This window comes from Lycium ferocissimum, chromosome 4 (assembly GCF_029784015.1).
Source record: "Lycium ferocissimum isolate CSIRO_LF1 chromosome 4, AGI_CSIRO_Lferr_CH_V1, whole genome shotgun sequence".
Lineage (NCBI taxonomy): Eukaryota > Viridiplantae > Streptophyta > Magnoliopsida > Solanales > Solanaceae > Lycium > Lycium ferocissimum.
This window is the reverse complement of record NC_081345.1, coordinates 70,435,609-70,462,273: the sequence shown is the minus strand read 5'-3', so window position 1 is coordinate 70,462,273 and position 26,665 is coordinate 70,435,609. Positions and strand designations below refer to the sequence as shown.

The following is a 26,665-nucleotide window of genomic DNA, read 5'->3' as shown; positions in this document are numbered from 1 at the left end:
AATTTTAAGCTCTCCTGTCGGTCTTCCAGATTCCTCAAGCCTATAAAGATAATCCACAACTTGATTTTCCACACTTTTGCGATCTTTAACTTCAAAATCAAATTCTTGCAATAAGAGGACTCATCTAATCAATCTCGGCTTTGCATCCTTCTTGGCCATCAAATATCGGAGTGCGGCATGAGTAGTGTAACCACCACTTTTGACCCCAACAAATAGGCCCGAAATTTCTCGAAGCCATAGACAATAGCAAGCAACTCTTGCTCGGTCACCGTATAATTCATTTGGGCACCATTGTGCGTTTTGCTAGCATAATAAATGGGGTGCATAATTTTGTTATGCCTTTGACCAAACACAGCCCCAATAGCAAATCCGCTAGCGTCACACATAAGCTCGAATGGTAATGACCAATCAGGGGTAGTAATGATAGAAGTCGTGGTGAGTCTTTTCTTTAAGTCTTCAAACGCTTTAAGGCACTTCTCATCGAACACAAATTTTGCCTTTTATTGAAGAAGCTTACACACGGGATTAGCAATCTTCGGAAAGTCCTTGATAAATCGCCGATAGAACCCTGCATTGCCCCAAGAAGCTCCGAACACCCGTGATGGAAATAGGAGGATGAAGCTTCGCAATAATCTCCACTTTCGCTTTATCAACTTCCTTTTTCGGAAATTTTATGACCAAGGACGATCCCTTCGTTCACCATGAAATGGTATTTCTCCCAATTAAGCACAAGATTAGTTTCCTCACATCTCTTGAGTACTTGACCAAGGTGGTCAAGACACTCATCAAAGGAATCCCCAACTACCGAGAAATCATCCATAAAGACCTCCAAATAGTCTTCCACCATATCGGAGAAGATTGACATCACACATCTTTGGAATGTGGCCGGGGCATTGCATAGCCCGAAAGGCATTCAACTTAAGGCAAATGTCCCGTAAGGACAAGTGAAAGTCGTCTTTTCTTGATCTTCCAAAGAGACGTTGATTTGATTATAACCGGAATACCCATCCAACAAAAAATTGTAGGATCTTCCCGCTAGCCGAGCAAGCATTTGATCAATAAATGGCATAGGGAAATGATGAGTAGATGTATTGAGCGTCCGATAATCCATGCAAACTCTCCATCCGATGACTGTTCTCATAGGAATTAGCTCAGTTTTCTCGTTTGGCATGACCATCATGCCCCCTTTCTTCGGGACACATTGGACTGAACTCACCCATGGGCTATCCGCAATAGGGTAGACAACCCAGGCATCTAACCACTTTATGATCTCTTTTTTAACCACTTCTTGCATAGCTGAAGGCGATCTTCGTTGGTGCTCAAAAACAGTACGTGAACTATCCTCTTCAAGTTGGATCTTATGCTCACAAATACCGGCGGGAATCCCCGCATATACGCTATGGTCCACCCAATAGCTCTCTGATACTTTTTCAAAATCTCTCATAATCACTTAACTTGATCATCATTCAATAAAGCGGATACAATCACAGGCAAAGTGTTCTTCGGGCCAAGAAACTCAAACCTCAGATGTGATGGAAGTTGTTTAAGCTCAAGTTGTAGCGGCTCAGTAATTAACGGTTTGGCGGGAGGAGTAACTCGATTCTCTAGATCAAGAGAAAGTCTTTTCGGTTGATAAGTGTAGTACCCCAACCCTTCAAGTGAATTCATGGTTTCAATATATTCCTCAATACCATCACCATCAAAATTGACCAAAATAGCCGCTAGTGCCTCCCGAGGCATTCTTCTTCCATTTTCAATTCCACGGCCTCTTCAATAACATCCACGCATCAATCACCGATACTTTTTCATAGGCACTTGTCAATAACATACCCTTACTCGCTTGGAATGTCACCTCTTCATTGTTCACTCTGAATTTGATCTCATTCCTATCCCACAACAAAGCTAAGGGCAAAACATTATCTTCTGCAACCCCTTGACCACCATTTTCATTACTTCTAATCTCCAGATAGGTGTTGAAACTCTGATGTGATGCCGAATCAATCCCTTCACTCACAGAATCTACAAAACTGGAACTAAAAGCAGTTCCCCGGCACCCAAAGGTGTGGCCTAGTGGTCAATGAAGTGGGTTGAGCACCATGAGGTCTCAGGATCAATTCCCAACAGAGACAAAAACAGTAGGTGATTTCTTCCCATCTGCTCTAGCCTTGGTGGGCAAAGTTACCTAGTACATATTGTTGATGGGAGCTGACAGGTATCCCGTGAAATTAGTCGAGGTGTGGACAAGCTGGCCCAAACACCACGGTTATTTAAAACCAAAAAAAAAAAAAAAAAAAAGAGAGAAAGAAAGAAAGAAAGTCCCCTGACTCATTACCAGCCCTTTTCCCTTTTTTTCTATGACGAATTGAACTATTTCTTTGTTGCCGGCATGCACAGGCACCTTCTCCGTCGTTGGAGCAGTGTTGTGAAAGGCGAGCGCCTCCTCGCCAAAGGCGCGAGGCGTGGCAGTGCCGCCATTTAGGGCTAAGGCGATGGTACTTCGAAAAGGCGCGCTAATGGCGCTAAAGGCGCTGAGGCGTGGCGAGCAGTGAAGGTGTGGCCTTTTTAAAAATAAAAAAAAATAAAAAAAAAAAATTAAAAGAAATTGAAGAAACTTAAATGATATAACAGCGGCTAGGGTTTTTTTGCTTCTTCTCCTCTCTTCTCCTTCAGGCTTCAGATACACTTCTCTCCTTCTCCTTCTTCTTCTTCTTCTTCTTCTTCTTCAGTTCTTCTTCTCTCTTCCTCCTCTCCTCCTCTGTTTTCGACTTCTGCTTCTTCTTCAGTTCTTCTTTCTTCTTCTTTTTTTATCCTCTGTTTCCGGCGACTTCTCCTCTGTTTTTTTTGTCTTCTGCATTTTTTTCCTTCTTCTATTTTCTTCTTCTTTTTCTGTAAGCAACTTGCGACTTTCTCCTCTGTTTTTTGTCTTTTTCTATTTTCTCCTCTGTTTTTTTTCTCAACTGCACCAGTGAGGCAGTGACTGTTTTGCTCCTGTTTTTTCTGTTCAATAATTGTTAACTTTTGTTATATAGTCATAACCAGTAGGTTCAAATTCAATGGCATCGTCGGACACTAGCAAAAAGGACAGGTTGGAATTATGGTACCAAAGGCTCAACAAAAGATCAAGTTATATGTAACTTTTGTCAAGGCACTTTCAATGGTGGAATTACTCGTCACAAACAACATTTGATTGGTGGTTACAAAAATGTAAAAAAATGTACATTTTTTCCGCTTGAAATTAGGGAAGAAGTTAAAAAGTATGTTGAGTAAACAGTTGATAAAACTCAAATGTTGCACCAAGCATCTTTGGTTCATCTCCCTGATGAAGATGATGAAATGAATGAAGCTGCTGAAATGATGCCTCCTCCCTCAAAAACTCAAAAAATGTCATCCACTGCATCATCCACGGCACGGACCGCCAATGTGAAAGGTCCTCAATCTTTATTACCGCAAACATCATAGGCAAAGGGAAAGGGAAGCAGTAGCACGGGAATGTCTGATTCATCCAAGAAGTTGCTAAGAGATCGGGCTGTAAGTGCTTTTGCATTATGGGTATATGATGCAGGGCTCCCTTTTTGAGAAACTGGTACTGGATGCAGGGCTCCCTTTTAATTGTGTGAATTACAAAAGTTTTGATAAATACATTGAGGCCATAGGACAATATGGCGTAGGAATGAAACCTCCTACCTATCACGAAGTTAGAGTTACTCATCTGAAAAAAGAGGTGGAGAAGATAGATGCGATTATTGAGGAACATAGATTGAAATGGACAGAGTTTGGGTGTTCAATTATGATGGACAAGTGGACAGCACGAAATGGAAAAATGATCATCAATATTTTGGTCAATTCTCCAATAGCTAGTGTGTTTCTTGGATCAGTCGATGCTAGCGATGAATCTATGAATTCCACCAAAATGTTCAACTTGTTTGAGAAGACTATTGAGCAAATTGGACCGGAAAATATTATACAAGTTGTTACCGATAACGCTAGCGAGAATGTTAAAGCGGGTGACATGATGATGGGTGTGTACCCGCACATTTATTGGACTCCATGTGCTGCCCATTGTATGAATTTGATGTTTGGTGACATCTACAAGCTAAACCCGTATGCTTCAGGTGGAAAAAAAAATAGCTCTAACTTTCTTTATAGCTTATACTTTATGCTTATTACTTACTAGCTACTAAAATATTCCTTTTACAGTTTTTCAAAAGGCCGTTAAGATACATTCTTACATTGCTCAGACACCATTGTTGTTGAACATGATGAGAAGATATACAAACCAAAGAAATTTGGTGAAACCGGCCAAGACAAGATTTGCAACGGCCTTCTTACCTTTGCAAGCTCTTTACATGCAAAAGAAAAAACTTGAGAACTATGATCTTCTCAACCGAATGGACAGAAAGTAGATTTGCAAAGGAACTTTTGGGGAAAGAAGTTGTTAGACATCTTACTTCTACATCTTTTTGGAATGATGTTGTTAGGGCACTTAAAGTTGGTTCTCCTTTGATAGTAGCGCATCGCTTGGTGGATGGAGAAAAAAAACCATCAATGGGCTATATTTATGAAGCAATGGATAGAGCCAAAGAAGCTATTGAAAAGGGTTTAATGGCGATTGGAAGCAATATGAGAAATTTTTCGAAATCATTGATCGGAGGTGGTCGGACCAACTTCATAGACCTTTGCATGCAGCGGGCCATGTTTTAAACCCGGGAATGTTTCACACTAATTATCAAAATAAGACTTTATCAGGAGAAGTGTGGGACGATTACCTTGATTGTGTTGCTAAGATGGTCCCTGATGTAAAACAACAAGATGCACTAGTCAAAGAGCTTCATATATACAAACATGCAATTGGGAGTTTTGGTAAGCCTCAGGCTATAAGAAACAGAGACAAAACATCCACTGGTAAGTGGGTTGATTTAGTCGTTTTTATAGCTTTACTTAAGTTATTTGACTTATTTATAATTATTAACCTTTAAATTTATTTTTTTATAGCTAAATGGTGGTCGGTATTTGGTAATCATACTCCAAACTTGCAAAAGTTTGCCATAAGAGTATTAAGTTTGACTTGTAGCGCATCCAGATGCGAGAGAAATTGGAGCGTGTTTGAACATGTGAGAAGAAGATTTATTATATTCTAATTTCTATATATATTATTATTAGTATCTACTAATTAGACTCTACAACTTATGTGGAGATTCATACCAAAAGAGGAATAGGCTTGAACTATCACGTCTCAATAATCTAGTGTAGATTAAGTACAATAGAACATTGAGGCGTCATTACGATGTTGGAGATGCCATTGATCCGATTCAGTTGGATAATATTGATGAAGCAAATGAATGGTTAATTGGATGCCCCGAAAATGAAGAAGAGGAACTAGTATATGAGGGATGTGATCTTGATTGGGTACTGTTTCTAGGGCATCTGGAGTTGAGGAGAATATCTATAGTCTTAGGGGGGGTTCTTCAAGTTCAAGGTCACATAACAAGGGCAAAGTACTATCTACTACTACAAGTTCAAGTCCGTCTCGGTGCTTAATTGATGAAAACTCCAAGCCCAAGGAGGAAGAAGATGAGGAGCAATATACTATTGAGAATCTTGGATATCAAGAACTTGGAAATCTTGAAGATCTTGAATTTGAATAGACTTTTAGTATTGCACTATTGCTTGAATTTTAGTATTGCTTGTCTTATCACTTATGAATTATTGAGTCATTCAAGTTCTAGACTTTTATCACTTATGAATTATTGAGTCATTCAAGTTCTAGACTTTTAGTATCTACTATCTACTTTTAATTTTTGAATTGAATTATTTGCTGATATGTTATTGCTAGTGAGATTTTGATTATTTATATATGCAATTAAATATTTTAATTTTTTGGTATTTATTGGCGCCGCACTTCAAAAAGGCGAGCACCTCGCCGCTCGCCTCGCCTTCAGGCGAGGCAGGCCCTTGTCGCCTTTTGTCGCTGCGCACCGTCCAAAACACTGCGTTGGAGCATGACTGACCCTAGTAACGCACAAGCCAGCCTTTCCCAGAAACAAGGAAGGTTCAAAAACTTTGATTGCGAGCCCAATGAACTCCCGTTCCGATTCAGTCCCTTTTCTGTCGGTATAGAACTCATAACCTCACCATTGTTGCCCTTAGAAACATTTAGCGTGGGATCCGGCCTTGAGGATAAAGAACCCAGTGTCACACAATCATAAATGGTAAGCTTCTCTATAAGGGTAAAATGGCAAATGAAAAGTTAATTGTTTTCAAATATAGAAATGTGTGATTCTTTTCTTAACGGACTAGATAGGAAATAGTGTCACATAAACTGGAAAGGGAGTATAAAAGTAGTTTTTTCAGTACATATCATCTGCTCGGGCAATTGGTTTTACGCAATGCAGTGCTTTCCCTTTATATCATAAACTTACATATCCTGAGGATCCCACTGACGTCCTTTACACCAACTGAGCTACATTGAGCCTAAATGAGTTTTTAGTAATAGCTAAAACTTGCACAACATGATACAATACCAAGATATAAGTTGGATGGAAATTACAAAAGGAACTGACAAATGACCTATTCCAGCTAGACATGCCTCATTTTAATAACCGCTTAAACCAGATGTAACTTCTTATTAATTTTCCAGCTGAAGTAAGAACTTTATTGATACTTTAGATTTACTAAGGGCACCTTTACCAGTGTAGTGACCATATTGCTGTATGATTAGGATGAAACCAACAACAACAACAACAAGAAACCAGTGAAATCCCACAACGTGGGGTCTGGGGAGGGTAGAGTGTACGCAGACCTTACTCCTACCAAGGTAGGACGGCTGCTTCCGAAAGACCCTCGGGTTAATAGAAAGCATAAAAGGAGGTCAGATAAGGCCAAGAAATTCAAAGCGATATGAAAATGAATATAACGGAAGCGACTAAGCCATGTTGAAGCAGTTTGCATAGGGACAATAGCTACCACAGATAAAATAAGATAATCAAAGTACAAAGAAAATAACAAATACTAGCAAAAATCAAATCACAAGAAACTATAGCGCGATAATGCGACTACTAATATGAGATGATTAGGACGAAACCCTTTCCAACATATGCATGTACATTTAAAATGTACAGTTTCAGAACATCAAGTAGAGTTTCTTGAATAGAGAAATGGGTTCTAACAGAAAACTCAATCATAGATGAAATTTGAAAATTGTTCAAATTTCAAACAATTCAATAACTGGTGGCTCAATGTAGAGAGGCACTAGCTGAAATATAACTCTTAGAAGGCATTGTCACGATCAGGAAATAGACAAACTACTCAGTTATGTGGTAAATTGGAGGGAAGAAATGGGTAAATGAAGGCAGAGAATCTTTGTGGTGGACAAATGACAGTAAATGAGTCTACTCAGTGAGATATGGACACAAGATGTGTTCCCCTGTCAAGTGTCAAAAATGAAGTCTGGCCATGGAAACGGATTTGTAAAACAAAACTACCCCTTAGATAACCTATTTTGGGTGGACTGCTTTGAATGACTCATGTTTGATCCAGGAGAATCAAATGACGGGAGGCTTTTTCAATTTGTAATAGATGCTATTTGAGGGGAGTGGAATCCGAAAGTTTCAATCATCTGTTTCTCCATATTTTCAGAGCAAGAGAGACAGGAATATCTTCTTAATTCTTTTCAGCTTTAACTGGGTAATACCAGAAAACTTAATAAAACATTCTGCAGCTGGAAGGGGGCAAGAGGTGCAGAAAAGCAGGAGGAACTTATGGTCTGCCATTCATTATGCAAACTCTGGGTGTTATGCAAATAGAAAAATAGCAGAATGATGGTGAAGAGAGACCAGTGTACCAGCTACAGTATTTTTGCCCTCCGTTTTTGTTCCCATGGTAAGCAAGCGGCTGTAAGTGATATGGATCAGATACAGGACCATATCAATTCCCTATATGTCCACAAAGAGGATTTTTGTAAAGTTTTGACATACAGTCTCATCAGTGGTGAATCCAGAATTTTGAATTTATGGGTTTGTGTTCTTGATAAATTATATATACATATCAAGTGAACTCCTTAACAAACTACAGGGTTTTGGCCAAAGCTATTGGGTTCTGCCGAACTCAACTCGTAGTTAGAACTCTAGCTCCACCCCTGTTTTTTCTTTTTTTTTTTTTTTTTGATAACCATGGTGTCGGGGCCAGCTTGCGCACACCTCAACTAATTCCACGGGATACCTGCTACCTCCCACTAGCAACAGGTAACTATGTCTACAAAGACTAGGACGGACTTGAACCTGAGTACTCATGATTCTCCACCCACTTCATTGACCACTAGGCCACACCCTTGGGTGCAGCTCCATCCCTGATTCTCATGACCACTTTCTTGGTGCTGACAATTAATGAAGTACATTATTCTACTAATTTAGTATGTTATTAACCTCTTGATAAAAAAGAACATTAATTTAGTATGTTCTCTATCTTGTTCAAGCACAGGAGCCACACAAAGTTGATTCCTGAGCATTATTCTGTAACAATTTGTAAAGGAAAATTTGGAACAAATAGAAAAAAGCATGTAAGTTCATGTCCATTAGCAAATGGAAATTTGGATAAAATCAACCTACAAGCATCAGAACATTAAACGTGGCCTGGCCTTCAGAAATATGGGTATCTATCTCTGATTGCATGTCTAGGTCTGCAAATACCAAACCACTCATCAAAAGGAGTTGCAGAGAGCACAGCCAGCAAGAAGAGAAAACTGTTATTGCTCAAAGTGGACAACTGAATCACATATCTTGACAGTGAAAGCTAATTACCACATGTTATTTTGTTTTGATCATTGGCAAAAAGCCTGACAATTTCCCCCTGACAATAACAAAAATTAGTACAAAGATATGCAATGAAAATAATTGTACAAACACGCAAAACTAAGAAGAATAGATAGAAAACAATTAAGATCAATTACAAGATCATCTTTGAATGTGAAATAACTAAATCGACAGGATACTCAACAAAAGCCACAAATTCAAAAGGATAATAGCTTAATAATTTGAAGTATGGTTAAATATGTATGACGTTATGTTATTGTAATATCCCTGGTCATATCCATTTCAGGTCTCAAAAGACAAAGATGTACTGTAAAATAAAATAGGTCAACTTGGTTGGCTTGTTCATGCAGGTACCAGTACCACTAATGAAAAGAGTAGATCAAAACAGCTCGTGTGCTCATTCAGGTAACGCTAAATAAAGAAAAGGGTTAACATCATTTTCTTGGAAGGAAAATCCATCTAATGTGAAATATAATTGGGAAGCTAATTCAAGAGATGGACCAAAAGTGGATAACCTCACAGGTTCAAGGCATGAGATTGAAGGAGGCTCGGGTGCCTGTATGAACCTGGTCTGGATATGGGGGTTGAGCAGCTAAAAGCAATGCAGATAATAAGGACAGTGTGATGCAAAAATTCGCAATATTCCTCACATTGACAATAAGTCTCATATGATCTGCTTTGGTCAACAACAAAGTTATTTGCCTTTGTCATTTAGTTATTTGCCTTTGTCATTGAACATTCACCCAGAAGTACAAAATCATTGCATCCTAGTTAGTCAGAGGAAAACAAAGTGTATATTTTCAAATAAACTGCAGACTGTTCATTATGCAAATTGGTTAAAAACCATTTCATTCTAAATGCCCCTACATGCGTCTCCCTGCATTGGATAGGTTGATTGTTTTATACAACAAAATCGCATAGAAACATAATCCTTGAAAAAGAATTTATTAGGGAAAAGTTCAATTCAACATATGCCCTCAAAGGAAACATTCTTAGGATTTCGAGTTTACGTTTACGACACTATTGACACAAATATTTGTCAAATCCATAGTGGTTCCACCAGGAAAATTAAAAGAGTGGAATCCTTGCTGCAAAAGCATCCCTCATTAATATTGCTCGTCGGAACCAATGCTCTAACTATTACAAGCCTACCAGCATACCATAGATCAGAAATTCTTATAAGCTAAATCTCAAATTCAAAATCATCTAATGGGCCACAATCCCTCCAACCCCATGAAAGCGAGCTAGAGTGGATACACAAGATGCAGCCTAAGTTTTTGTGTGAATAGCTGAGTGAAAAGTAACTAATCTCAAATTCAAAGCGAGTTGAAATCTGTGGACCAAGCAGTTTCAACAGTCAAGTATTTCCTAAAGAGATATATATCTTATAGCAAAGAGGTTGCATGATTTCACCACTTTAAGTTGGTAGCACACAATTTCTTTTCTATTTTAATTTTTTTTTTTTTTTTTTAAAGAAAGGGTAGCACACAATTTCTTTTTAGTATAAATCGAAGTAGAACATAAATTCAGGACAGGGAGAGGCGAGACCAACTACCTGATGCCCCTGGTCATCCATCGGTATGCATTCCACAGCTATGAGTTTATCAATATCATCAGCAGTGACTACATATTCAGGATTTGTGGCACCTGAAGATGATGAAAGATGACAGTCAAAAGTAGATGTTGAAGCTAAAAAGTGGTGGTGTTCAACGGAATCTCTTTAATGGTGTACACTAGCATGCTATAAATAATGAAAACGAGACATGTAGAACCTCTACGTAAAGGTTTAGACTTACCCTCAATATACTGCCTTGTACCATCAGGATAATGACGGACCCACTGACATTTGAAAACAAAAGATTGGAAGAAATAACTTTAGATATCAATGTGTAAGCTCCTTTTAGGAACTCAATTGCAATACTGAATAGCATGTAGATATATTACCTGGAACATACAAAGAGAAGTTCCACGTACAGGAAACCCACAACCCAAAAGTTTACATCCTGGTTTAGCTTCTCCGATTATTTGAAAACCTTCTATTCCAGGACTTTCCCCTGTGATAGGATTTCCTATTAGCACCCGTTCAAGTTTAACCACCAAGTTTAAATACACACAAATATATTACCTTCCGAACTAAAAGAACCACCTATCTCATTTCCCACTGGAGGATTATGACGGATTTCATTGGTGCTGTCCTCAAATATCTCATTCGCCCCATTTCTATCAAACAAGTTATCTTTACTGGGACCCGGAACATCCCTGCAGTCTCAAACTATCAGAGCAACAAAAAAAAAATTGTGAACTCCAGTAATAGCAAATACTCAGTCACAAACTCATTAACCCCTAGCTTAGCCATTGTTCAACTAAAGTTCATCCCAGCTTGCTCACTTCAATCATAGACTTAAAGAAGGAGGTGGTATGGGGTACTATCTAATATGTGGGGCTGGGGGGACAGGTACATCAATGCCTCTGGATTCACATGCCGGTTTGTTTGGGCCAACCAGTTTTTGAGAAATGCAGCACAGGGTCATCACTTGCAAGTATGGGGTATATAAGAAAGTTCAATCGGCAATGAAAGAGCATTCCCTCATGGTGTCTTTATTTTTTCTTTTGTCTCTTTATTTACAAGTGCGTACCCTCATAGGGTGTGTATATGGAGATTGTTAGGAAGGGATAGTATTCTTTCAAGAATTATGATGAAAGCAGAGAAACAAAAATCTAGGAAACACCAGATGTTAGATGTGCAGGCCACCAGGGTTCACAAAGCATGCTCAAGACCAGAAAATAGACCAAGTGAGTTAATTCTTTCAGTAGCTTTATTTCCTTGATTTAAAACTGGGGAAGACTATGGTCTTGCAGCATGGAGCAGTTGGTTTTTCATGTGATGACTAGTCCCAGTTCTCCATGACAAAGGAGTCACAATCCCGAGCGAAAACGGTCTGGAACTGGAAGAGGGATTTCCCTTATCATATTTCTTATTTATTTTTTTCCTTCCAGGTTGTTCCTGTGAAAAATGAGGATGAGAAGGAAAACCAACAAAAATGACAATGAGTTCATCTGCGGATGAAAACCTAACCACCTCACATACCAATGGATGGAAAACGAGCAGCTGAATCCTAATTGTTTTGCTAAGAGAGGTGTTAATGGAATATATGCATAGAACAGTAAAAGATATTGCTTAAGGTGGCTTCTTTTGGTAGAAAAAATGGCATAGAAGTTTTGCATTTGAGTTTAATTGCCTCTACCAGCATGTGGCTTGAAGGTACGGGAGTACAGAAGGAACTTTAAGGAGATATATGTGAATCATAGTTTTATCCACTTTATGGCAGAACCCCTGTTATGGTCTTAAGGATGTTACCCTCGAAGGATAGGTCTTTGATAATGTACTAGTATTTCGCATTAGGAGGACCATGATTACTCACGTAAAATCAGATGCTCTTATCCTTCTAAATGAATGTATACCTTGATTATCTAAGGAGGACGTATGTGGCTTCATTCTTTGTCTAATCCTTGTTTATCTATTAGTTTTTAGGTCTTATAGTTGGCACAAAGTAGAATAGTTTGGTACCTCACAAGGCTCATAAATTTGAGTTCATGAATTCAAATCCTCTCCAACATCTTGTTCCATTTTGATTAGCCCATGAATTTTATAGTACACAGTACACACTAAGACAGAAACTGAAGTATCTCAGAAGGAAACAATTCAGACTTCTCCAAGTAAATGAAGACCCATCCTTCCAGATTCAAAGATAATTGACATCATTGGGTCATTGTAACTATTACAGGACTAGGTCTTTGCTTTTTGGGGTTCCGGTAACTTTGCTCTCTTAGCATAGTCTTTGTGCTAAGAGCTACTTATTTGATTATTTATAAAATATGTTACCTTCTTTAAAAAAAAAACTAGATAAGGAAAGACTTTTAAAAAATTTGGTCTCAAACAAGCCATAGACATTTGTGGGGATTTAAATCATCTCATTAAGGGTAAAATGAGGAGTTTAAAGTTAATTATTTCTAAATATCGAAAAGCGTTATTCTTTTGGGGACAGATTAAAAAGGAAAGAGTATCACAAAAATTGGGACAGATCGAATAATTGAAAAAAAAGTGGTCTAAAAGTCATTTAGCCAAGTATCAAATGCATATCTTCTTATGGAACCAAGCATTTAGCAGCAACTGATATACAGAATGAGAAGTATGTTTCCAGTTTTGGAAAACAATATGCATCATTCGAATTCATGTTCAGAAAAGCAATGTTTTCCTAGTTACAAGAAACCATTATATAAGCAGAACAATTTGTGTGGTTACGCTCCATTGTTTGGTTTAACCATCTTATAGTTCTCAAATCAGTAGTTATATCATATTTACTTACAAAAAAAAAAAGGTGTTAACATCCAAAATCTTTCTCTGATTTCCTGGGATTAGAGAAGGAAATCAAGGAGGAATATTAAGATACCCAAAATACAAGTAGCAATCATATAACGGGAAGTTGCATAATGCCCATAATAGTGTAGCAGTTACACTGCAGCATTGCATCACGTCAAATATTTCAGAGCATACGAAGTACTAGGAGAGCTGACAGTAGCATTAAAAGCTAGGAGACCACATGCATCGTAGAATGACATTTTAATGGCTTTTTCCCTCAAGCGAAAAGGAGAAGCATAAAACTATCAAAAGAGAGAGAGAGAAAGAGAGAAAGAGAGAGAGAGAGAGAGAGAGAGAGGACAAAGGCTTGAAAAGATAAAAAAACAAGACGTGGCTCGAGTTTCCTTATATCACAAATATAGGAAATACAATTTGAAATAAAATAGACCAGAAGTTTTGTGTTAACATCTAGCAGTTCAGATGCAAGCCTACATCAACTGATCCAACATCACCAAGCCCTATCATGGACGTCCTCACTCGGGGCATGACATGCTGTCCTCCTACCTTCCACACCAAGAAGGTAAGAAGGACTGTCACCTTAAACTAGTAATGGTATAGAATAGCTGATAGCTGCAGGGGTAAATATTTCCCTTCATATTAAGAAATCCCTCTATTTTATTTTTTTTAATCGTGGCGACCGGGCCAGCTTGAGCGAACCTCAAGTAATTCCACAGGGTACCTGCTACCTCCCACCAAAGACAGGTACCAGGTAACTCTATCCACCAAGGCTTGGACAGATAGGAAGAAACCACCTAATGTTTTTTTGTATCTGCTGGGAATTGAACCTAAGACCTCATGGTTCTCAACCCACTTCATTGACAACTAAGCCACACCCTTGGGTGCGAAATCTCTCCATTTTTAACCAAAGGACGTTGAAAAAAGGTAAATTTGCAGATCATATAATGATAAGTTTTATTGAAATATGTCACTTGGTGTAACGAAATTCCACAAATAAATCAGAAATTTCTGTATTTGTGAATTTACATCCTAGCAGGGATTTGGCAAACATTCTTTGATTTTAGTTCATATGTAGCAAAAAGAATTTTCATATAGGGACATGGAAAGCAACACAAAACAACCATAAACATGTTTGCCAGTTTTGCAGCCTGACCTATCAGTATTAGCTGAGATTCCCAAATGATTCCCAATATTTGCTTGCTGATGCATTTCACGATTGAGCAGCAAGCTTTCAGCTGGCAAATGTTTACTGGCTTGCACATCTCTTGATGCAGCATCAACTGCTTCATTATGTTGTCCATCAATGTACTGTTTAAAGGATGGATATTCATGCATTCCCTGAGAGAAAAGGAAACAGGACAATTCTTTTACCAAGAGGATAGAAAAAAACGATTTCTTATTTTTGGAATAAGAAAATCCGAGCATCTCACAAATGAAACAGATTGTCAACAATACCATAGAACCACTTGGAAGTTGATGGTTTATGGAACTAGAATGAGGTGACTCCATATCAAAAGATCCACCTCTAGCATGATTTGTCGCCATGGAGTTTAATTCTGATATTTTCGCCTGTTAACCAATATTGACTCCTTGTCATTGTACTTGAAAGTAGAATTTCTAACATCGAAGACTTGAACTTCACAGCAGAAAAACAAACTCAAACCAAAGCAAGTCTTTCAGGAAAGTACTACAGCAGTATGGCATCCTACCAAAAACTTAAAAAATAAAGCTCCACCCTCAATAACAGCAGCTTTTGAAAGTGCTAGATCGAAAATTTTATGGTATGAATCAGATGGTGATCTTGGATTTCAAAAGTTCAGTGTTGCTTCCTCTGTGTGGCACATTGAAATAAAGGATCTGGGTCAAATAGGAACGGGTGTGTTGAAGACCTAAGTAAACTAATAAATAAATCTCATACAGAAACATGTCAGTCTCTTATAGGTTAGGAATAACACATCAATACCAAACCATCTGTCATAGCTAATGGGAGGCAATACAAAAGATCACTCATTTTATCGGGAAGGGACAACACATCAATACAGCAAGCCATCTGTCATAGTTAGCTAATGGAAGGTAAACACAAAAGCTCACTCACTTTATCAGGAAGGGACGACATGTCAACGCAACAAACCATCTCCGTCACAGATTGCTACTGGGGGAAAGCCATAAAAGGTGATCCCCAGCTTCCTTCTTTTGCCAAAGCAGAATAGACAGCACATAGACAATGATGCTGACATTTAGTGTTTCTACCTTAAAAAAATCATGAGAAAGAAGAGGAAACACTGTTTGATTATTCCCTCAAACTATTGGGGTTTAAATAACTAAGTTTACATATGCTAGAAAGGAAAGGAATTCAATACTCCATCCCCCCCCAAATAAGTGTCACCTTAGCGAAAATCACGCCCATTAAGAAATCAATAAATACAATTTGGAGTTTACTAAACTACCCCTATTTATTACTCCCTCCATCCCAACTTTATATGATGTAGTTTGACTGGGCACGGAATTTAAGAAATAAAGGAAACTTTTGAATCTTGTGGTCTAAAATAAGCCCACGATATTTGTGTGGTTATAGATCATCTCGTTAAGTGTAAAAGGTAAAGTTTAAAGTTAAATTGTTGCCAAATAAAGATATGTGTCATTCTTTTTGGGACTCACTTGCCAATATTTGTCTTGAATTCCCAAGGTGACACTTATCTTGGGACATTTTTTTGCTAAGGTGACACTTATTTTGGGACGAATATCTGCGGTATTCTAGAATATTCATACAGATTCTAACAAGAGGATTAAATCTATGAGAAGTGGGACAAAGAATAGAGGATTGAGTGAAAACTCAACTTGATTATTCCCTCAAGCTGTTGGGTTTAAATAGTTAATGCGCAAGTGCTAAAACAAAAAAGAAGATATTCTGACTACCTGATTATATAAAAGATTTAATCTAATTACTAATTAGTTAAGACTAATCTTAATTGATACACTGTATCATTCACAATATTTTTAACACTCCCCCGCAAGCTGATGTGTACAAGTCATGTCTACCAAGCTGTTGCAAATGTAACTAACTCGAGAACCAATAATAGACTTGGTGAAAGTATCTACAAGCTGATCATTTGACTTCATGAATTTGTGAGAATATCTCTTGAGATTATATCTATTTTTTTGACCAAGTGATAGTCGATCTCTGTGTGTTTAGTTCCCCCATGAAACACTGAATTTGATGCAATATGAAGAGCAGCTTCATTATCACACGCAAGTCATCTGACTAATTTGTCCAAACTTCAATTCTTTGAGCAACTTAAACTAGTTCGCTAGGTGCTGATAAGTTGGGTGTTTACCCACTTATATGTCTTTGACTTTAGCTTTTAATGTCTTCAAGTGAAAATTATAGTCAAATATTATGTACTTCGCTTGCTTTTAGGGGCCAGACTCACCAAGAGCTAAGTTGCTCGGACTCGGGTATGGGTATCCGATATGAGTACGGATCCGAGTGTCAGTCGGATCCGGCAAAATCTAAATTTTAAGATTGAGAGGTGCAATCCAGGTATGGATAAAGGTGGAGGGATTCGGCTAAGAAAATTCAAAATTATAAAAATAGAGCTATAAAGATATTCTATATTCTGAGAGATATTCAGTGAAAAACTTACATTACATGGATATTGTAGAATTAACGAAAAACTTACATGTATATTGTGATAAAGGGACTATAACAGAAAGTATATCATTTCCCATGTCTAAAATCTGTTTTATCTTTCATTTAGAGAAATCAAAATCTCAATTTTTCCCCAAATTTGTCCATGGACTCCGGTCAAAGTATCTAAAATTGGTTGACCGAATCCGAGACGTATCCCGCACCCTTCCCAGTCTCTTGCCAAGACGGATTCGGCATCAAAAAAGAAGAGTCTGCGCAACTTAGCCAGAGAGATTACAACCTGAGGTAGGGGTGTACATAGGTCGGGTTGGTTAGGTTGTTTTATTTACCAAACCAATTGTGTAGGTTTCGTAAATCTATTAAGCCTAACCAAACCAACAAAATCTAAGGTGAGATGGAGTCATGGCATTATACTAAAATATAGTGTCACAAACAACAAAGATAATGAAATCTCATACATGTATACAACTAATAAGCCATAGAAGACGTGAAATGAATTTCTTTAGTTAGCATTGGTGTTGATTTGGTTTTAGTTTGGACTTTGTTTGAGTTACTGCCTACTGGAGACTTGAGGGCTATAAAACTTAATGGAAGATTCAAAAATTCTAAATGCAAACTTCAAAAGTATGTTAAAAGACAGAAACCATGAAAAGTTATAAGAACTAAAAAAAAAAATATATATATATATATATATATATGTATAAAATATTTTTAACTATTGAATACATGTAATGTCTGGTTGGTTTGGTTTCGGTTTGACTTTTTTGGTTAATATTAAATCAATTATGGTCGGATTTTTTTCTTCAATGGCAAACCATTACTCGATTTTTTCTGGTTTGACTCGGATTGTTGATTTGGTGCAATTTGTTGGTTTTCTTTTGTACATCCCTACTTGGAAGAGTCCAAGAGTGGAAGAAAAGAAGCAAGAATATATAAAGTGGAGAGTTCAAGACTCAAAAGATGAAAATCAAGCGAAGCTGAAGAAGAAGGGGATTCTGCAGCCTGCAAAATATCGTGCGGAGCCATAGAACCCAAAAAGAGATGATTTAAGAGTTGCAAGGAAATTTTTCGGAGCTTAAAAAGGGAAAGTGTGGGTTGCACATGTAAAGCCCCATAAATCCCTATGACCGGTTTGAGCTAATATCGGCCTTAAAGTTAATTATTAAAGCAGACCCGAGGGGTATGGAACCCACACGAGATTAATGGGATTATGGAAATGTTTGGACGTATCCGTAACACAATTTGGGAATATGGGAGTAGGGACACTCGACCAAGTAACAAAAGAATGATCACCGTTAGTCAATCTCATCTCAGATTTTCACTAGATTCATTCTTAAATGCTTTCTCATTAGAGCTAGGAATAGCAATTGGGAGTAGGCCCATTAATTTGGGAGGTATTAGTGGATCATTACAGTTGGACCATAATAATAACCAAAAACAAGTAGGCTACTTAGGCACATTGAGGCAGTGAACAATCTAGGTTTTTCATATTTAGACTAAATCGCTCTAGTACTTGATTTGGTATTCTCTAGTTTATCATTAGTTTCCTTTTTAGTTATTATTCATTAAATCCTTCCTAAAAAGATATTTGGCATTGTATGTATATAGACTTAGACTTAACTACTTCATACTTACTCCTTGTGGACTATGACTTGACATTCTCCAGCTATTGTGACAACCGCTTTGTTCTTTTACAGAGCTTGGTTGAACGTTATCACAATTTTGTCGTCATTGCCGGAAGCAATTGGTGACTTAGTTTTAGTTTATTACTGTTGTTGCATACCTTGGACCAACATTTATTTCGTGTTTCGAGTACAATGTCTAAAGGGCAGCCCGGTGCACAAAGCTCCCTCTATGCGTGGGTTCCGAGGAAGGGCCGGACCACAACGCAACGTTATCCTGCATTCCTGCAAGAGGCTTGTTCCATGGCTCGAACCCGTTACCTCCAGGTCACATGGCAGCAACTTTACCAGTTACACCAAGGCCTCACCTTCAAGTACAATGGCTGAAGATTTAAATCCTTTTGGCATTTTTTGCAGCAAAAAATGTGATCCCAATTAACTACGGCTATGCAAATGTCATAGGCCCACCAGCTATTGGGGCCGCAACTTTCTCCAGGACATCATTGATGTTTCAATTGATTGCAAACAAAGGCCTCTTTAGCGAGCTTGAGCACAAAGATCCTCAAGTTCTTGTGAAAAAGGTTCTCCAAATTTGTACATTCTCCAAGACAAACACTGTCTCAGATGATGCTATGCGGTTAAGGTTATTTCCAATTTCCCTTACTGGTGAGGTGGCGACATGGTTGAATGATCTAACTCCTAGGTCCATTCGGACTTGGGAAGTTCTTGCAAGAGCAATCACTCCAGTTAAGCAAGCCAAGTTAAGGAAGGCCATTGTTTGTGCAACCAAACTTCTCAAATCCTTGTAACGTTTTCGTTTTTTAAATTCAATCAAATTGTTTGTGCAACCAAACTTCTCAAATCCTTGTAACGTTTTCTTTTTTTAAATTCAATCAAATTGAACATTCTGATCAGAAAATGATTCTGAAATCAGGTAGATAACTCCAATGTCCAAGTCGACCTACCTGATGCCAAAAAGGTGGTGCTGGACAGTGAAGAAGCGTCTTACAAGCTCTTGGATCTTCATCGGACTATGGCTTCAGTCAACAAAAACCTCGTCTAACTTGTATGGGTTAGACTGGATCGAAAGATCGACATCCACATAGTAAAAACAGTGAGAGAAGGTTTCAGAAGAATGGTGTACATGCACCAAAAAGTGACACACATGTACTGTGGTTCGGGAGCTACCAGTGGCGCATGGAGGAGCATGGAAGCCTTTCTAGCAGTGGGCATTCTTGTGGTAGGGTCGTCAGAGGGAGGAGACTTGGTGGTACTGGTATGTGCACAATACTAGCGCAAAGTGATACTCTCGGACAGTTAACACACTCTCGAAAATTATGCGGCAGCAGAGTTTCTCTCTTGTATGTTGCTGGTAAATGTACAAGAACTAATTTCTCACCCTTGCTCTAATACCAGGTGAGAAATGAAACAAAGAATAGAGAATTGAGAGAAAACTCAGATTGATTGATTCTCTCAATCTACTGCATTTGAATAGTTAAAGTGCAAGTGCTAAAACAGAAAGAATATATTCTGACTACCTAACTACAAGAACCAGTCAAGCTAATTAATTCTGAAAATCCTAATTGATACATAATCATTTACAATATTTTTAACAAAATCCCGAAACATATACCATGTATTCAGTAGATCATTCTATTGTTTCTTCCACAAGAGAAGTTAGTACAGGCTTTTAAATTTTTGTGACCTCCTTTGAGCAGGCTAAAAGGAATATCTGCAAAAGATACTGAAAGCCCTTGCATGCGAAAATTCTTGGCCAGTGATTTTTTTATCATGCAAAATTCAAGCCATCACGACAAATCCGCCAAACACCACATTTATGTCCCGGCAGTGCATTTATTGCAGTTAAACGGTGCAATAAATGCACAAACTTTTAAAATCAAATTCATACGCGTCTAGAGATTTTAAAAGTGTATTAAACATCTATAAATAGGTAGACTATGCATTTCAACTCATAAATAGAAAACATTTTGGTTGTGTTTGGTATGGAGAAAAATGTTCTCCAATTTTCCATGTTTGGTTGGTCAAAATTAGACATCAGGGACAAGGTGCGAGTGGCCTCGATGGAGGACAAGATGCGGAAGCGAGGCTGAGATGGTTCGGGCATGTGAAGAGAAGATGCACAAATGCCCAGTGTGGAGGTGTGAGAGGTTGACTATGGATGGATCCAGCTTCCAAGGACATGACCTTAGATAGGAGGCTATGGAGGACACAGATTGGGGCAGAAGGTTAGTAGGTAGTTGAGTGTCGTCTCGCTTATTTATCCTTCCATACTTGTATTCGTAGTATTACTCTTGTAGTTTCTTGTTATTCGATTTTTGTTACTATTTATTGTTTCTTGTACTTCAACTATTTCTTTAGTATTTTGTCATGGCTTTTTCACTTCCGTTATTTACTCTTTTCAAACTGCTTTTAATACTTTTTCTTGAGCAGAGGGTCTATCGGAAACAGCCTCTCTACCTCCGAAGGTAGGGGTAAGGTATGCGTACACACTGCCCTCCCCAGACCCCACTTGTGGGATTACACTGGGTATGTTGCTGTTGGTTGGTTGGTCAAAACATGATGGAAAAGGCTGTGCTCCCTAAATACAAAATCATAACTGATAAGGTTGTAAATGAGTCAGACAATGTCAAAACCGTACATGTGAAGTTCTGATCTTCATCTCCAGCTGATCGTGTAAGTGCTGCAAAAGATTAAGGAGAAAAAAGCTGTATCAGAAGTGGTACTCTAGGAAGGAAGACTACGATGCAGTATTCACTAATGCTATAAGATTAGATTCAAAGTGGAAGGACAAGGAGAAATTTGTTTAATTTAGTCTAACAAGGATGGTCCTTTGAATATTGACTAGAAAGGAATGGACACAAAGGATTCATAAAGTTTCCTCAACATCTATGTATTCATTCTGCTATTATCAATATGAAGAGGATCATTACAGTTTTTTTTGGTTATCAAAAGAAAAACTATGATGATCCTCTGAATATTGATAATAGCATAATGAATACAAAGGATAAAGGCTTGCTCAATTAGTTGGGACTAAGAAAAGTTGATTGCTTGATCCATTTGTAGATATTGCAACAACCAGACCTCCACAGTATAATAAGCTCATTTAGCAGGAAAAAGTTCTATTAACATCAAACTCTGAACCAGGCAGATTCTAATAGGACAGAACCCAAAAGATTATGAATGATGCAAGTCTAATTTTCCTCAAAGCACGGAAAAGCAAACTTGAGAATACAACATTCAGCCAGACCTTCGTATTAGTCGGGCATAATAAGACCTCCAGCAATGACCCCCATCAACACATAGCAGTACTACTAGCATGCCAAGCATGATTTACAGCAAAAAAGAAAGATAATGGAGTTTTACAGAATGCCTTTGTGAGTAGATATGATTTAGCGTTTAATGCATGCATAATTGTTAAAATTAATTTCTTAGGATTAGAAAAATGATAACATTTATGTGGATAGCACTCTTGTCAAAGTAATGTTTGTCTGAACAGAGCAATGTGTCCAATAAAAGTGATGTACTGTGTGCTTTACGGTTTTACTTTAGTCAGGCCAGATGAAAACTGTTCCAGCATGATCAAATAGACAACTTTGTAAAAGTAGCAATATGATATGTTTTACCTATCAAGATTCAGGAAAGCGATAAAGTTTTACATCATTAAAACTTGTCATAGAAACAATGTGCAGCAATTAAATATCTTTTCTTCAATGTATATCCGTTAAATTAATGGCCAGCTGCTGGTCAAGATGCTCAATATGAATATAATCCATGTTAGAATAACAGAGAAGACATAAAGCCAGAAGTCCTAGTAAAGAGTTCAACAAGTTTCCTAAAGAACAGAGGAAAGAAGAAGAAGAAACTAATAAGTTACTAAACATCCACACAATCTGCATGCAAATATTGAGATCGATTAGTATATAAAAAGCATACTGGAACATTTTTTTTTTTTTTTGGAAAATGGTAATTGGTATTCTTCAGCATTATGGAGATGCTGGGGACCTTTAAAAGAAAAACAAAGAGAGAAATACTTACAGAACTCCTCAGAGATTATTATATACCTCAAGGACTGTAAATATTAAGATCGAGAGAGAGACATTACTTCGTACTAAAACACTACTCTAATACTTTGTACTCAATACCTTCACGTTGTTGGTCAGACTAGAGGCACTAGCCACACGAGGAAAGATTCCATATTCGGCCAATAATCCAAGCATGGATGACATAAAAATATATTTGTCATCCTCTGTATCCTGAAAAAAGAATAAGACTTCCGATAAACAAGATCCTAGAGAAGATGCACATAGAGGATACAACTACTATTTCTCAATCTCAAGCTAGCTGGGGTGAACAGTATATACAGTTCTCCCAAGAAATATTTTTCTCACAGAAGCAACCAATATTGTGCAGTTACATCGAGAACCACAAGTACAAAAACACATTTTAAAAGTTGAGGCTTATACACCCAAAAAAGGGCCAAGCGTTCACAGTCAACCTATTGCTTACCTTTAACTCGTTCACCAATCTTAAGTTTTCTTCAAGATCACCTTTCCTGCGGGCCAGTTCGTTTGAGGCGGACATTATAGCTTCGCTCTGCTTCTCATCTAGTGCCTATGAGTACAAAAATAGTAACACCAAAAGAATGTATTGAACAAAAAGAATAAACAAGTAAATTCAGTCAGACAAGAAAGACAAACCATGCGTAGTTCAGAAAATTTCTTCTCAAGTCCATATTTCTCATTCAAGAGTTGTGATTCCTGATAACATGGCAACAATGCAATGTGCTTAAGGTACAAAGTTGAACCATAGAGTATATTATCTCTGAAGCAAAAAAAGCAAAAATGTGCAAAGGCCAAAGGAAAATGGCACACCCGAACACTGGCAAGAGCAATCTGCTCCCGAAGATATAGAATTTCTTCTTGTTGTGCTTTAGCACGTGAATATAGTTCCTGAACACAGATTTATTCAGCAATTTAGCAAAATGTAGTCTCCCTTCATACTGAAAGTTATATTCTGTACAAATTAAGAAAATCTACCATAGCTTCACGATCCTGAGATTCATTGATAGTGTCATTTCCCTTCAAATTCTTCGGTACAGAACTCATCCCAAAATCTTGCCTGCAAGTGTGATGAATTAATCCTACACAGTCGACCGAAAATTCCCAACATAATCTAGCTCATAATTACCTGTTGGCCAAATCAGAGCTTTGCCCCTGAAATCTTATATCTTTCTGCCCATTAATAGAGCTACTAGCGGAATGCATGTTATCCAACTATTCTCACAAGAAGAAGTCAAATGAAAAGTAGTCAACTAGGTCTCACATCATCGAACAGTTCCTTGCATATCAGAACCTATTCCGATTCACAAAATGCTGAAGCACTTCCTCTCTTCCAGAACTAATGAGGACTAGCTACATTAACGGCCTGAGAAAGATCACTTAATCAATAGCAACGAGGACAGGAACAGTGAATAGACCAAGTAATCAGCTAGGCTTCGTCAAAGGTAACTTAAAACACTAACAGCCTGAGAAAGATCTAAAGACAACAATATTTTTGTCAAAGTAAAATATTGAGCACAGTTGATCCACAAAGATGTTTCCAAGGATGAAAATGCAATTTAATTTTTCGAAAGAGAAAAAAGAGGAAGATAAATACCAACAGCTGTTGATTCTCATTTGCTTTATAGAATTAAAATCGTGTTAAGGTAATTAACGGAAGTAAAAGATGGGAAAATGCAAATCAACAATGACATAACAATCATCCACATACATGCAAATCTAATAGCACCAACTCTGGGTAGCTCCTGATGCCTTAGACCACAACAAAATCAATAAGTAGCTTAATGCAATATTAAGTGAGGATCTCTTGTTCTCAAAACATTAGTGCATAAACACAGGGAGCTAAAATATAGCTTAATAAGCAAATCTATGTAGCCTCTTTTTGCTCAGATGGGCAATTCATACTTGAAATTGTCCAAAGCGATACACAGGGTGACAGGGCTGTGCATAAGAGTATACTTGATAATCCATGCTTAATTGTTAGGGACAAAACCTGAAGCTTTGATTATAACATCTTACTAACTTTTCTGGCAAAACAAAATGATTTAGATGTTAAGAAAATGCAGTGTTTTTTAAGGCGTAAAGAGCATATAAGCGACTAGGTCCTTGGGGTATGAAGCAAAAGGCGAGAAGTGAGGTGCACGTTTCTTTAAAGTGAAGTGCACAATTTAACGTAAATACAAAATAAAATAAGTATAAAATTTGAGATAGTGGTCAAACACCTGAACTATCACTTTTTCATGAGTTTCACACCCCGACTATCAGTTGTTCCTTTTTCCTACCTGAACTACCACCATCAATGTATAAAAACACACCTAGGTGATAGTTTAGGTAGGAAAATGGAAAAAATGACAATTGGCGGTAGGAAAATGGAACAACTGACAATTGGCCTAATCAACTTCGAGGTGTGTTTTAATACATAGATGGTAATAGTTCAGGTAAGAAAAGGGAACAAGATCGACAATTGACCTAATCAACTTCGAAGTGTGATTTAATACATAGATGGTAATAGTTCAGGTAAGAAAAGGGAACTACTGACAGTTGGCCTAATCAAGTTCGAGGTGTGTTTTAATACATAAATGGTAATAGTTCAGGTAAGAAAAGGGAACAGCTGATAGTTGGGTGTGAAACTCGCGAAAAAGTGATAGTTCAGGTGTATTTTTGACCATTAACTCTAAAAAAAGTATTATAATGATCAAATTTCAATTACAATAACTAATTTCAACATCTCATATGCAAAAATGTGCACTGATCCTTCGCTTGGCATCGCTACATTCTTTTTGAACAACCACGCGATAGCTTTTAAAATCACTAAGAATATGTAAAATACCCTTTGCAGCTTTAGATTTCTGGCACATTCCAAGGCCATTTCCTGTGAATCAATTTTATTTTCTTTTGATACGTGCATAATTAGTAGGCGTTTCGTCATAGAAACCAAATATTATTCACTTTAGTCAGCATTTTTGGAGTTGTGTTTGGTTATAGTTTTTGCAAAGAATATTTGGTTGTTTGAATGTACTCAAAGTGTAAAAAGTGAAAACAGGGATTTTAGGTGTTTTCCAAACGCTAATTTTCAAAGAAAGTGAAAAAAGAAGTGAATAATTCTCATGGGAAAATTTGGAGTCACCTGTAAGTACATGATGAAGTTAACTACCACAAAATTAGACTAAACAAAAAAGAAAACTCACTGAAACTGGGGCAAAGTATAAGTAAAAACCTTGAAATAGGTATATACAACTGTGCTCGACCAGAATATTCAGGCAGAATTAAAAATAAAACAGATTCAGAATCCCTTAAATAGCAATTGGGCATGGTTACCTTATAATATAGAAGAAGACGAAGAAGAAGAAGTCGTCAAAAATAGAAAGGCTGTGAATCTCCGATCATTAATCAATGGGAACAACGAAAGAGAGAAGAAAGTGCGTAACGTTTTAATTCTCACAGAAAGTCAAATGTGGGTCTCCTTGGAATTTTTATGTCTATGCAGTTGAAACAATTCGCAACTTTTAACTAATCTAAAATCCACACCAAGGAAAAGACCGTGTGTGAACATGAGACTTCCACTTCTCTTCTTTGACGAAAATTTAAAAAAAAACAATCAAGAAAATGCAAAATAATTAGTTCCTATCATAATTAAGGGAAATAACATAATCCAAAGATTAATAATGGAAAATGATTAATTCCTTCATTAAATGTGTTCGGTGTGATAGAAAATATTCCTGAAATAATTTATTTTCTGAAAAATAATTTTTTGCGTAATATTTTATGTTGGAGGGTAGAAAATACTTCTTTGAAATTTTTTGTATATACAGCTCAAAAAATAACTTTTAACTAATCTAAAAATCACAAGAAGGAAGAGACCGTGTGTGAACATGAGACTCCTTTTCATTACACTCTTGTTTGATGACAAAATAAGGGTCATGAAAATGCAAAATAATTAATTCCAATAAAATCCAAAGATTAACAAATGAAAATGATTTATTGTTTCATTAAATATGTTTGGTGTGATAGAAAATATTTTAGAGATAATTTATTTTCAGAAATATTCTTTTGGGTAATATTTTATGTTGCTTAGGTTGGATAGTAGAAGTTATGTTCTTGAAAAAATTTATTAAAGATTGATAAAAATG

General features: G+C 37.3%; 1 protein-coding gene across 5 annotated transcripts in view; it reads right to left on the bottom strand.

Annotated features, from left to right (window-relative positions):
* Positions 1 to 26,080, bottom strand: part of LOC132053632 (uncharacterized) — a 47,447-nt gene extending 21,367 nt beyond the window's left edge. The window contains exons 1-16 of one of the 5 annotated variants that reach the window (XM_059445725.1): positions 25,854 to 26,080; positions 23,665 to 23,901; positions 23,514 to 23,595; positions 23,349 to 23,426; positions 23,175 to 23,234; positions 22,984 to 23,088; positions 22,620 to 22,730; positions 21,116 to 21,157; positions 14,641 to 14,754; positions 14,339 to 14,523; positions 10,933 to 11,066; positions 10,752 to 10,861; positions 10,604 to 10,646; positions 10,363 to 10,454; positions 8,796 to 8,844; positions 8,604 to 8,674 (exon numbers count right to left, since the gene is read on the bottom strand). In XM_059445725.1, the coding sequence (XP_059301708.1) occupies positions 8,604 to 8,674; positions 8,796 to 8,844; positions 10,363 to 10,454; positions 10,604 to 10,646; positions 10,752 to 10,861; positions 10,933 to 11,066; positions 14,339 to 14,523; positions 14,641 to 14,754; positions 21,116 to 21,157; positions 22,620 to 22,730; positions 22,984 to 23,088; positions 23,175 to 23,234; positions 23,349 to 23,426; positions 23,514 to 23,595; positions 23,665 to 23,741 (1,353 nt within the window). In that variant the 5' untranslated portion in view covers positions 23,742 to 23,901; positions 25,854 to 26,080. The other 4 variants (XM_059445721.1, XM_059445723.1, XM_059445722.1 and 1 more) reach the window with 4 other exon arrangements.
* Positions 26,081 to 26,665: the final 585 nt, after the last annotated feature.